Genomic DNA, 12,819 nt, shown 5'->3' with positions numbered 1-12,819 from the left:
GGTATTTATACTGTATTTCACAGAAATACATACAGCCAGTTTCTGTGAAATAAGCATCACTTTTGTATGAAGTGAATGAACACGATTACCTTATCACTGACTGAATATTGCACTAATAAGAGTACTTCTGTCTTACTGAAAAGTAAATTGTACCACTGCTTACATGTTTCCTTTTCTGCTCCTCTGGCTAAACTAAACAGCCTTTGGTTGGTGTGCATAGATAGGATGAATCAGTTTCCAACACTGCAATGTCCTTTTAATCTTATCAGCCTATTTCACTTCTCTTGAGGGGTTATCTATAAAGATTTTAGACATACTGTATCACAAGTTAAAAAAACCCTGAGAACCTATGACATTATACCTGCAGAATATTCAGCAACTGAAGCAAATGCTGGGTTTGGCATCTCTGATGTGATTTACAACAACTACTTACAGATGTTGAACCAGTCTTATATTCTTTATATAACTACAATCAATGTACCCCATTTCTCCTTGACCTCTGATATGAAAATGTGCTGTAGTGATTTTTGCCCTCAAATATGTCTGTATCTTTAACATTGCCAATGAGTAAATCCTTTGTTTTGTCAACCAGATGTTGTTAAATACGTTTTTATATCTCTGAATGAAAAAATTTAAACAAAGTTTTAAGTCATCTGGATGGTATGCATTTGTTACCATAATACAAGAATTCAGTATCATACTAATTTCTCTATCTGAAGACAATCATTTAGAGGTTCCCACCCCTTCCATTAAAACCACACACAGTGGTAAAAAAAGAACGACCAAATACAGGCACTCCAACCCTCATCCCAAGAATCCCTTTAATCACCTGAAAACAAACAAAAAAAAACCTAGAAAGTTGAGCTTTATAACACATTCACAGAATGCTCTGGGGTCCAGCTTCACTAATGAGAGAGGGTAAATCCTAAATCAGAGCTGTGTTCCCAGCAGTCCTCTCCTATTTCAGTCAGTTCAGACTCTCTCCTGGTCTCCACCATATCTAAAAGATTACTTTCACAGAACCAGGCAGTGAGGGATTTATAGATTAAAACTATCTTTAATTATCTAAAATGCTCGGTAGAATGCTCCTAGTGCTCAGCTCTGCTTAGCATTTCCAGTCTGCTACCCTAGGTCAGCTTCTGCAGGGCCTCACACACCCCGCTCCTTCAGGTGACATTTGGCTGGCCAGCACTCACGTAAGTGCACAGAGCTAAATAAAAATGAGGCTGGATTAATTAGCAAACTTTTCATCACATGGTTTCAGAGATCTTTTCCATACTTTACCTGGCTTTTCTGATCCCTCTGCATACTGAAAGGGCAAGGCAAATTTGGGTATTATAGGAAGGTTACCACTTTCCCAGTTTCCAGTCCCTCTATTTCCCTCCCAGATGTAGAGTGTGACAGGTTTGGGAAGGGATTCCCACAGCAACACATTTAAAAATGGGAATGCGAATACATATGTGTATCCACATACATACATCATTAGCTGTCAGCTACCTTCTCAGATAATTTAGCTGAATTTGCAAGGCTTTTTTTTTTTTTGGTTAAATTCTAGCAGAATCGCTTAACTTTCACACAATAGATAGAAACACCAGCTAAGATCAGGCCTACATTGTGTTAGGCTCTACCAAAATACAGAGCAAGAAAGAGAAAGCAATTTAAACCAAAAAGACTGGCAATAGTTGAGAGAAAATACCCGGTTTATCTAAAGGGAAATCTACGTCTCTTCTGCTGCCATGTGTTCAACAGAGAATGAAATATAAAGAGTTTTAACATCATTTGAGCAATTTTTGTTTCTTTCATTTGAACAGTTCAATTCCTTGTGTCTTGCTACCATATTACAGAAACATCGAATAGGCCATTTTCACTTCTACGGGAAATCAATTACAATATTAAAATACCACTACCAAAAAACAAATAAACAAGGACTCAAGGTTATTTACCTTAGATTCTCTTTTCTTTGCTTTCTGGGGCAAAGAAGGTCTCTGAAGAAATACAATTTGCTTTGTAGATAAATTCCCCTCCCTGAAAAGAAACAAATGTACACTCCTGAGAACGCATTAAATTCACATCCAGCATCATTCAAAGCAAAAATCCATCTCAGTAATGTACTTCTGCAGGTCAAAGAAGAACAAAATTAAGAATGACCTAAACACTGCCTGTCTCCAGTGTCTTTGAGCAGCCTGGTATTTTTGGGGGAAAAAAGAGCAACTGTTCTGCCTGACAGAGGCTGTCAGCCTGTGACATACTTTTGCTGAATGTTTTAGCATTAGTGTGTAAACACAGAATAAACAGTTTGGAACAAAAATCAAGAAACCCAAGCGCCCCAGTGCCTGTGTCACAGTGACACTGGAGTGCCCCCTCCCTCCTGGGCACGGATCCGGAACGGGCTGGGTGGTCCCTGCAGGTCTGCGGCATGGCAGGAGGCACAACCACATGCCACCAGCAGTTAGACTGCGTGTGTCCTGCACTGTCAACCTGACCTGTGTTACTGAACTTATAAATGGGATACAGAAAGCTAGACGAAAAACATATATACCTTTAAGAGACAAGGCTTATAAATCATAATTGTGATTTTCTATTCATGCCTATATTTAAATGTATAAGAAAAACTTAAATATCATTTTTTCCTCAGCACAGATGGCCTTTACTTTTTAGGTTTTTATGTGTAGGAGTAGTCTTCATCTAGATCTCATAAAGAACTGGGCATATTTTTACTCTTTTAAGATTAAAAAATCATAGCTGATTTTATTGGTGTATATGTATATAAATATATTCCAGACCGGTGAAAATTCAGAAAGTGCCATCTTCATGATTAACAAGCTGGATGATTTTTTTTCACCAGTTATTAAGAATATTTTTAAGTGATTTGCATTTATATTTAAAAACTCAGAATATTAACAATAGCGAAGTAGACCACAGAATGATTACATATGCAAACAGTGCTACTAGAGTAATGATACACACCAATGTCACACAGTTCTGCCCAGCTAGACTGTGTATAACAGCAGCATTAGACAGACAATGATTAAGAATAAAATTGCTTTTCTTCAGATAGCCAACATCTCACTCCAAACATTATCACATGTTTTGTCTTTGCTCTAAGAGGAGATACTGGAAGATCCAGAGCAGGAATTTTACAGAGAAGGAGTTTACAGAGAGGCAGGCAATATCCAGAAAATTCATGCAGAAATCATACTGCCACCTTGAAGTGTTTTGCCCACCAGATACGTGCTTCCTGCCACATGTGGCTTGTGATGCTCAGAAAACCCAGAGAACAGCTGCAGTGGGGTTTGCAAGGGCAGCCACTGTGTGTGTGCAAGGAAATCCACGCTAACTGCACAGAGCATTGCTTGTACAGACTATGGTGCTCATACAGCAACTTCCCTGGCCAAAAGACAGCACCCACCCTGTCCCTACCTGTTTGTCTTCACAATTGGAGTAGGAAGCACACACGTCAGCTGCCAGCCGTACACGGCAAGGGAATTCAGCAGCGGAACGTAATCTGTCTGCACTTCAACTCCCTAGGAAAGAACAATCAACAGTTAGTGGCACCACTTGGATTGTGACATTCGGTTTGACACACGAAAAACCCAACCAAACTACAAGAAAAAAATATGCATGTGGATTTTCTGGGAGGGAGAAAGCGGTTTTGTACTGAAGTGGGTCATTTTGCACGTTCAGCTAGGCAGGAAGGAAAACGTTCAAAAACATAAGATACAGGACCAATTGCCTGTACATCGCAAACTGTTAAATTGAGTTTGTTTAAAATGGTAAACATCTGTGATCTTGTTTTTACAGTGCCTGAGTCATCCTTTAGCTTTAGATGATTCCAGATCTGAACAGCACAAATTCACTGTATTTTATCAATTATCTCCCCCTAAGCAAAAAGATATTCCAGTAGTTAAAAAAAAAGACAACATTGCTTCGCTTGGAATGTGTGTTTGTCTATGCTAGTGTAAATCCTTGAAAATCTGTACTGAAATCAGTCTAGTTACTTTGCCATGATGGATCAAGAGCAAAACAGCCAACAACAACAACAAAAATAACATACAAGTACAGATCTATTCCTTTTATCACCCCCAAATACGCATTGCTTCCTTGTTATTCTGAATCAGGAAATCTGTGGGCGAGACCAAAGCACTGCCTTTCAGTACAGAAGTCTGGCTCCAGTGCAGATCTACCCAGCCGAGCCTTGCTAATTCTCTTTCTACTAAATGGCAGACGCTGTAATTCACACAGAAAGAACCACTGGTGGTTTCAACAAAGATTGCTCCAGTGAGGTGTCTAATTGCCAAGACTTCCAGTAATCTAACAAATAGATGCTAGAGCATATTTACTAGCTTTTAATTTTAATAAACACAAAGCAGGCAAATGGTAACTACTACTCTCTACAAATATAACTATATTCCATTGGAATAACAATTATATTTGCCAGAAAGCTCAGGCACTTACTTAACACTGTTTCATGTGCACGCAAGGAGTTTTAACTGCCAATTCTTAACACTGGGTAAGGCACAGTAGTTTTGCAGCTCAAAAAAATCCATTTATTCCACAGTAATAAAATAGTCATTTGATCAAAACTAATCCAAATCCTGCTGTACTTATTTCAAGGTATTTTAGTAAATTCCAACCTCAGCTATTCCTTTCTTCTAAGGAATGCAATTTAGGTCACTTGATATCTTTATAACTGAATGACTGCCTGACTATACCTATTAAAAACCTGATCATGACTGCAAATGCAAATAGCTGAAGAAGCTGTATCATTCTTGTTTAAAAAGGAGAATGTTTTAAAAAGCTACTCCAGAAAGTGCATGCAGAAGAACACTCTACTAACATATCTTCTGATTTCAGTACAGAGGCTTTCAGGGGCTTGCAGAGATACGGATACTATACAACATCATTGTGTACAGACCAGAATTCCTAACTCCAGGAGAGGAAAGAGATGCCCTGCAAGAAGGGAGCAATAATGCGCAGCCTTTGACTCATGTCCTCTGAAGTGAACAGGACTTATCCCACAGCTGTGATTGTGGTAGATTCAGAGTCTCCTCAGACTCCCATTTCCCTCCATAAAATGGATATTTCTGCCTTCTTTCCAGTTCTTAAAATAGAGTGTCTAAAGGTAATGCAAAAATTACGACATATCTACATGCCTTTAAGAGCTAACATCTCAAGAAAACACAGTAACATATTAAGATTTATGAGACTGGTCAACAACGCCTTCCAAAAAGAAAAATATTCAACATGAGCATTAAGAATAAGGTCAGAGCATCCACCATCATAAGCCCACCACGAGGTACCTGGAAGGACACATAAAATGATCTGACCAAAACATTCTTTCCATCAAACAGTGTTCTGCAGAGGAACAAACAGAAGGAGCTCACTCATTTAGAGGGCAGAAGACTAGCAGGTCAGGAAAGACTGGCACAGAGGACTTGTTTGTGCTCCAAGCCACATCTTACGTTGCAAAGAGGATTTCTGTTTTGAATTCATTGCCTAAGGTTGGCGATTAGCAAGGATAGCCTTCTCCTTGCATCAGAATGTGCAATAAACGTCAAAAATCTGAGGGAGATTACAGCAATGAGGAAGGACATCAATACCACACAGAGCTCATTTGGCTGCTGCAGAAGCCAAATTGTTTCAGGGACGCGCCATCACTCCTGCCACAGCCCACTGTCCCTGCAGGCTCTGAGTGGCGAGACAAGGCTGGCTTTGGACTTGTCTGACCTGTCAGGATTAAGCATTCATCTGCAGCAGACGATGCTGTATTTCACAATCCCAATGGTGCAAAAAGGAAAAGAGCAGGTAAGCACATTGAAAAGTGTAAAGTTATCGGAAAATAAATGTAAGGTTAAAGTCAAGTGGGCTTAAAGAAAATTTTTATGAAGAATGTGGAAATGTAAAAAACTCTGTTGAAAGAGTGCTGTACAACTGTTACAAAAAGGTGACCTCTTACTTTTCGTATGTGCTGGTACGAGACACCACAATCTCTGTGCTAGGCAGTTTGGAGGAAGGAAGCGTATACATTATGCAGAGGTGCACACCTCCTCCGAGCTCCGCATGCTCTTTAACAAGCTCTCTCCGCCTCTGCATGACGCTTTGCTGGAGGCAGACACCGCACCTCATCCCCAGGGAAATAAACTACTCCTAATAATTGGCTGCGTTTGAAGATGATAGACAAAAGAAAGAAGTCACTCCTGAATAAACAGGTGTAATTCATATGGGCTTTAAGCTCATAACTTGCAAATACAGGTAATTGAAGATTTCTTTAAGACTACAAGAAATGACTTCTCCCTCTCCCTCCCCCTCCTGAATCATTGGTTGTAATCCTATCCCAAGACTGGAATTTGTGTGCCAGCAGGATCACGGTTGTACAGACCTTTAATTGGTGTCATATTAAATGCTTTCCAAAGCAAAAATGATGCTAAACAAACAATACACTGAGGGATGGGTGCAGAGGAAAAGAGTCATCCTGTATTCGTTTTATATTTAATACAATAATTAAAATTATTTTATCTACTATTATTTGAGACAATAGAAATAAAATTTCAAACATACAGTTCTGTAAGATGAAATTGCAATGCTCTTACTAGCTAGCAAATATTGGATTTGAACGCCAGCAGAAGTAGAAAGTACGTGCCAGAGCCCTACTGAAAAAAAAAGTGTTCAAATAACGCATCTCAAACTGGGAGACATTTCATTCAGTGAAAGGGTGGAAAATTTTAATTAACTTGCTTCCCACTCTCCTGTGGATGATAAGTAATCTCTGATCACACCTTGAGTGTCAAGAAGCCAGAGCATATTGAGCTAGGTTTTTCCTGTGACTTGCATCACATGAAAAGAATTAATTTTATTTATAGTTGTACTGTTTTCAGCATTTTCTCCTTTCACAGTTGCTTCTGCTCATTAGAAAAAAAAATTATAAAAAAATTGTAACAATAATATCTAGGGCAAGCCACACAAACAACTGCGTTAACAATTTTTCTTTTCTTTACCCCCCCTACTGCCGCAATTTTAACCACAGCAAGATAATAAACAAGACAACTACTAAGCTCCTGTGAGACAGAAATTCTTTAGAAATCATTCTTTCCTGGGTTAAGTGAATGCGATTTAGTTAAAGGGCAGCTATGGATTGTCACTATTTAATATTTTTTCTAACATGGATTAAAGAGTGGAAGATTGAAAATCACATTAAATAAATCTTAATAAAATCTTTATCAGCAAATCCTAACAGACTGCATACTAAGATCTACAGACAGATGGCAAAGAGGATGGGAAATAAAAAACATGAGTTGCTTTTAAAGTGTAACCTACTGTTTGGTGAGGAAAATGGGCAGCGCGTTCAAACCCAGTTCCTTATGAAAAAAATAAAGGGGAGAGCCCATGAGTGAAGCAATGTACACCCCCAGCTGGGGCTGGTTACCAGTACCCACCACTGCCAAAGCCAGAGCTTTCTGCTAAGGCACTGAAGGGAGGAAGAGGAAGTGGTGAAGACATGACTTGCGCTTCAGTGGAAAAGACGAATAAAATGAGATAAATTGAATACATGGGCTGTGTGAGAATAACCTGGTAAAAGCGTGCTACTAATGTTTTATGTTTGCCCTAACAGACAACAAGGAGACTAAATCCAAGCTCTAAATTTGTGAATTATTTGCCTTTTCCCTTTTCAGACTTCGCCCCAAAGATAATTTCTGCTAACAATATAACATTATTGATCCATTAAAAACATTTATTGGAAGCAAAAGAGAAACTTCACAAGTGTTTCAGTAATAAAAGTTGGACTATGCTCCTCTAGTATTGAGGTGCTCCTGAATTTCCATGCACCTTGCTAGCAGATGCTCACCACACATCCATTAGCTGTAAAACACATGGGTGTGGGACAGCTCCTGCACCCTTAGAAACCACCAGTGGCTTCTGGCAGCAGATATGTCACTGACCAACACAGAGTGGCTGCCAAATTGAGACCTTAGTGGAAAGTTAATAGAACAAAAAGTAATAAATGCACAGACATGCTTTTTGCTCATGATTCTGGGCATATGTAATTTAGAGTTATTTATGATTACTTAATATATGTGAATTCATGCACTGTGAAATATTTTTGAGACTGTAAGTCTATAATACTCTATGGCGTAGCATCCTGTTAAGACAGTTCTGTGATTCAGATGTATCCAGTCACCATTTCAATACACACAGAGGCTGCTGAGTAGCATTCACATCTGTCTCCACATCTAGGCTAAAATTAAAAAAACAGCCCAAAACCCTTCCTGTGCCCACAAAGCCCACTTCTCTCCATCACTTTCGTGGATGCAAACCTACTTTCCAGCATATGTATAAACTAATAAAAATATCTAAGTGCTCCAGATACTGCCTGCATCTGTAACACAGAAGCACATTTGCACAGCAACACAATGTTGCGTTTATAGAAGCACATGATAGGTAGCAAAAGCGGCACAAGGTGAAGGTGTTGACATGGAAGGTTCTCCACAAAGCAAGTGTGGAAGCATCTTATGAAATGTGTCAAACTTACCATTGCAGAGGCAACGCACACATGATAGGACAACACCATGTAATTGACCATGGAGCACAAGAAACATGTAATCTATCAGTACATTTACTTAAATAACTCTGGCATTTTTAGTTTCACAATTCCTGCAACAGTTGTGCACTGTACCTTAAGGTGAGCACTGATCTCACTGTTTGGTCATCAACTGTTCTGGGGAAAAAAATTCAACACAGAAAAACTCTACCTGAGAACAGGTATACTCCAGGGGGCCTTACCACACACAGCTTAATCATCTCCATGCAGCTTCCCCAACATAATTTCCTTTGGTTATAATTTATTCTCAAAACAAAACTTGGTGTTTGCAAAATGGCTTTGTGCACCACTCCCACCATTATGGAACTAATAATTTACTTCCATGAGATAAATGCAACTGAAGCACAGACCCTCTACTGCCACTGGTTCAGGCAGCAGGAGAGCAAACGTTGGCACTGCCCTCATTTATGTGCAGGCTGTGTACGAGATTTACGGGGTCCCAGCACCTGTTTCTCATGCCCCTCAAAATACTGAGGCCCCTCCCAAACCTGCCTGGCAGCAGCACAGGCTCAAAGAGTTGCATTAGCCAGGGCATTACTGCCTGCCCAAAGGTGACGTCCTGGTAAAAAGAAACATGACTTGTGCCCTGTGTGGTTTTTCAGAAAGCGTATAAGAGGACTGAAATACTTTTTCACAGCTTGTTCTTAAGTGGAAAGTTTAGATCTGGTATTCTCACTTTTTCCTGAAAGATTTTATGGGTGAGCAGGTCTTGTCACAAACCTAAGCAAACTGTGACAGACAGGAAGTGAACATTTTTATTCATACTGTTTTAAATCCTGTGCTTTTCTGCCTGTTTACTTCAAGTACCCTTTACCCACGTGGACGAAGTGTTCATATTGTTAGATGTTCAATACTGCCAGGGCCACAAATAGTATCAGGAAAGTTACAAGTTCCTATTGCTAGATTTTATTATTAAATTTATCAACAAAACCAAAGAAAGATTAGCCTGTAGATTTTCATCCTGTATAGAGTTCAGTAGACAAATATATATGTATATATGCTGCTTTTGTATCTGATATAAAAGAATGAAACAAGAAGTATAAAAACCTTTTCAAGATAACAGGCTCTTGAAGGTTTTTGTTCAGCTTTTCTTAAAATGCAACAAGGGGCAAAATGCTGAAATATTATGCCCAGGCAACATATATGTCCTTTGGGTGATAAAGAGGGTCATGAGCACAAGTGCTTTTCATGCCCATCATCATCAGCTGCTTTGCTGACCTGGTCATGCCTTTCTCCCATGGCCAGAGACAGCAGAACATAGCTTAACCGACATATGACCTAAATCAGATTTACAGACAAATCAAATCCTCATTTCCAGAGAATTTGTTTCAAGGCTTACATTAAGGCTACTTGCAACTTAGGCTCAGCAGAGATCATTTTAAAAATCTTTTGATATGTCACACTTTAAAAGGTTTATCATGTCCTACAGCAGACGCTGACCCCATTCAATTCTGTTAGGGAAATGGCAACACCATGATGTATTTGAGATTTTAATTCATGTCAGTACACCAAAGATATAGTATAGCAGAAAATAAAGAAGTGATGAATCACCAGCTGAAGATTTTCAATGAGCAAATACCTGTAAATTAAGGACAATATTTTCAAAATGAACAAGGCTTTAGGAGCAGAACAATGCAGACATCTAAAATAAATGTAACAGCATGCAATTTTACAGACAGTATTAGCTATTTTGTCTTGGGCAATGGGGAAGAAAAGGTGACAGATTAGAGTTGGGGAGAGGGAAATCATGCAGGCTCTGATTAATCAGAACTGTCTATCCATATTTGCCTACACAAGCAGAATTAAAAGCATCAAACAAGTTTTAGGGCTAGATCTCAGAGGCTGCAGTGGAACTAACATGCCCTGACATTTTTAGAGTTAAAGTGATAAGGAAGAGAGCAGCATTTTGTCATTAGAAGTCCAGTGTCATTTGCAGGGGATGCCACAGCTCTACTTTGAGAAGAAAGAGTTAAATTACTCAGAGCTATTACATCCTGTCTGCTGCTTGGCTTGGCAGGACCACATACTGTGACAGCTGCGAGCTTTACATCCTCTACAAACTGACATTTTACACACATACCAAGTGCATCACACTGTTCAGCTTGTTTTCTCTATTAGCCTTAGCAATTAAAAACGCAGCACTTTCTCTGCTAAGAGGTGTGCCAACCCCTCTCTTTTGCCTTTATGGTTAAACAGCAAAACTTCACCTTTTCATTTAGAAAGGTTCTCTTTTTATTATAAGGGCATCGATACATGCTACATGTTTTCCTTTTTAAAACAGCTTGCTTTTGTTGTGGCTGAGATTCTTTTGTTTGTTTCTTCTTCTTAATTGGGATACAGCACAATAAATTTATATTCAGCTCAGACCACATCTGAACAAGTCCATAGCTTACCCAGATAATCAAAGCTGATACAAATTTAAAATCAGGATCTATTATACACATTTATCTCATGCTACCCATCAGGGCTTCTTCCACTGCCTTGGTACAAACAAAAACGACAAACGGAAAAGGTTAATCTTGATCAGAGCTGAACTTATACCAAAAAAATAAGAAAGTCTACATTAATGAGTCATTCCACTACTCCATAATTATCTCTGTGATAAATATACTTTGAAGTACTTATAACAGAAACAAAGCCTTTACTGGCTTTCGGACATCATCTGTCACTACTGAACTCCGTCTCCTTCCCTCTACAGCCCCTGTTTTACAATCCCTTCCTCTGCCACTGCATTATTCCACGTTTACAGTAAATAAAGGTGAATTCCAACGGTGTGTAACAGAGACATGTCTTGGTCTTCTGGGTACGACACTGGGCAAGCGCCTACAGGTCCACAGGCTTCTAGTCTTTCTTTCATTTGATGACTTTACCTACCTCTGCCTATTAAGTCTCAGAAAGCAGGAGGCATGAAATATCCAGGCAGTTATTTAAATGTCAGGAGAAGAAAACATAGGTGGTCAGTTGTGCTCTTCCTCTAAATGAGCAAGATCTTTTCAAGAGTTCCCCAGTGCCTCAACCTCCTTCCTACAGCAGGCTTTTTCTTCTCCATATTCTTCCACTTTTGGCTTGTGGGTAACATGTTCATAATATTCCCAAAAGAGGGGCACTTGATCTCAAAAGAGCAAAACTTCAGAGAACACCCAGCATCCAAATTTTAAATTACAGCAGAGAACAATCTGATCATATCGACAAGCTGTGTATATGTCATTTTCTGAAATTGCACATATTGAATTTTATGTCTTATATCTTATGGAACAAGACACTCTCCATATTAGCCCTCACACAGACATGGTGTGCAGCCATACAGCACCTCGTGACACACCAGATGGCACTGGGAGGTTGATTCCTTAATCTGTTGACCAGCTGTGTCTCCAGTATGGAATTGCTAGAATTGAAGGCAAATGATACTCCACCTACCAGGGCTCTAATGCTTCGAGGGGCCCTTCTAGTAGATACTCTTCTGCTGTGTCCTAGTGTTTTGGTCACCACTCTGCCATCACAGTATCCCTGTTACCAGATGCTGTCCCTGTCATGTAGCTTGATATAAACTTTCTTGTGTCCACACAGAGCAAACCAAGAGGTGAATAGGGCCATTATTCATAAATCTGTTGCAATATCCTACTGAGACAGAGAACCTTTCACTGGTTGTTTAAGAGTCAAACTGGTTTACACCAAGAATCCATTTAACTCAGAAAGATGTCTCCAACATGGCTATAACTGAAGGCTAAGGAAGAGTTTTATAAATATATATATATAAATATATATAAAAAAAAAATATATATATATATAAATATATATAAATATATATATATATATATATATATATGTATAAGGGCAAGTGTGTAGGATACCTGCTGCAAATGTTTTGTGTACTTCCTCTCAGCATGTCTGGCTTAAGTTTCTACGGAAAGGAATCCAGTTTGTGCAATATGAGACCATTCTGTGATGCTAGGAGAGGCATATTAAGTGGGGAATATCAGAGGTTCCTCAAAACGCAGTCCTCATCTGAATTAAAATGCTTGTATGAACACAGAGATGGATAAGGCGGAGCAAAAACCAATATCACTTCCACCTGAACCCATCTAAACTTCTTGAACCCGCAGCATTCTCCAGATCTGTTGCCTGTTCCATAAAGAATTCGCTGAAAGATCTCTTTTTTGTCTGCTTTGCACCCGGTTCCAACTAGTGCCATTTGAGAGTCCTTAGTTCTTATACTGGAAGAG

At 39.2% G+C, this 12,819-nt stretch overlaps 1 protein-coding gene across 1 annotated transcript in view; it reads right to left on the bottom strand.

The window, feature by feature from the left end:
* RFTN1 (raftlin, lipid raft linker 1) overlaps positions 1-12,819 on the bottom strand; it is a 101,827-nt gene that overhangs the window by 5,542 nt on the left and 83,466 nt on the right. Inside the window, exons 8-9 of the mRNA XM_026841740.1 lie at positions 3,421-3,524; positions 1,944-2,025 (exon numbers count right to left, since the gene is read on the bottom strand). Of these exons, the coding sequence (XP_026697541.1) occupies positions 1,944-2,025; positions 3,421-3,524 (186 nt within the window). The remainder of the gene's footprint in view (positions 1-1,943; positions 2,026-3,420; positions 3,525-12,819) is intronic.

This window comes from Athene cunicularia (genome assembly GCF_003259725.1).
Source record: "Athene cunicularia isolate RWA chromosome 2 unlocalized genomic scaffold, athCun1 chr2_part1, whole genome shotgun sequence".
In the NCBI taxonomy this organism is placed as follows: domain Eukaryota; kingdom Metazoa; phylum Chordata; class Aves; order Strigiformes; family Strigidae; genus Athene; species Athene cunicularia.
Note: the sequence above shows the minus strand (reverse complement) of the source record. Positions and strands in the feature narration are given on the sequence as shown.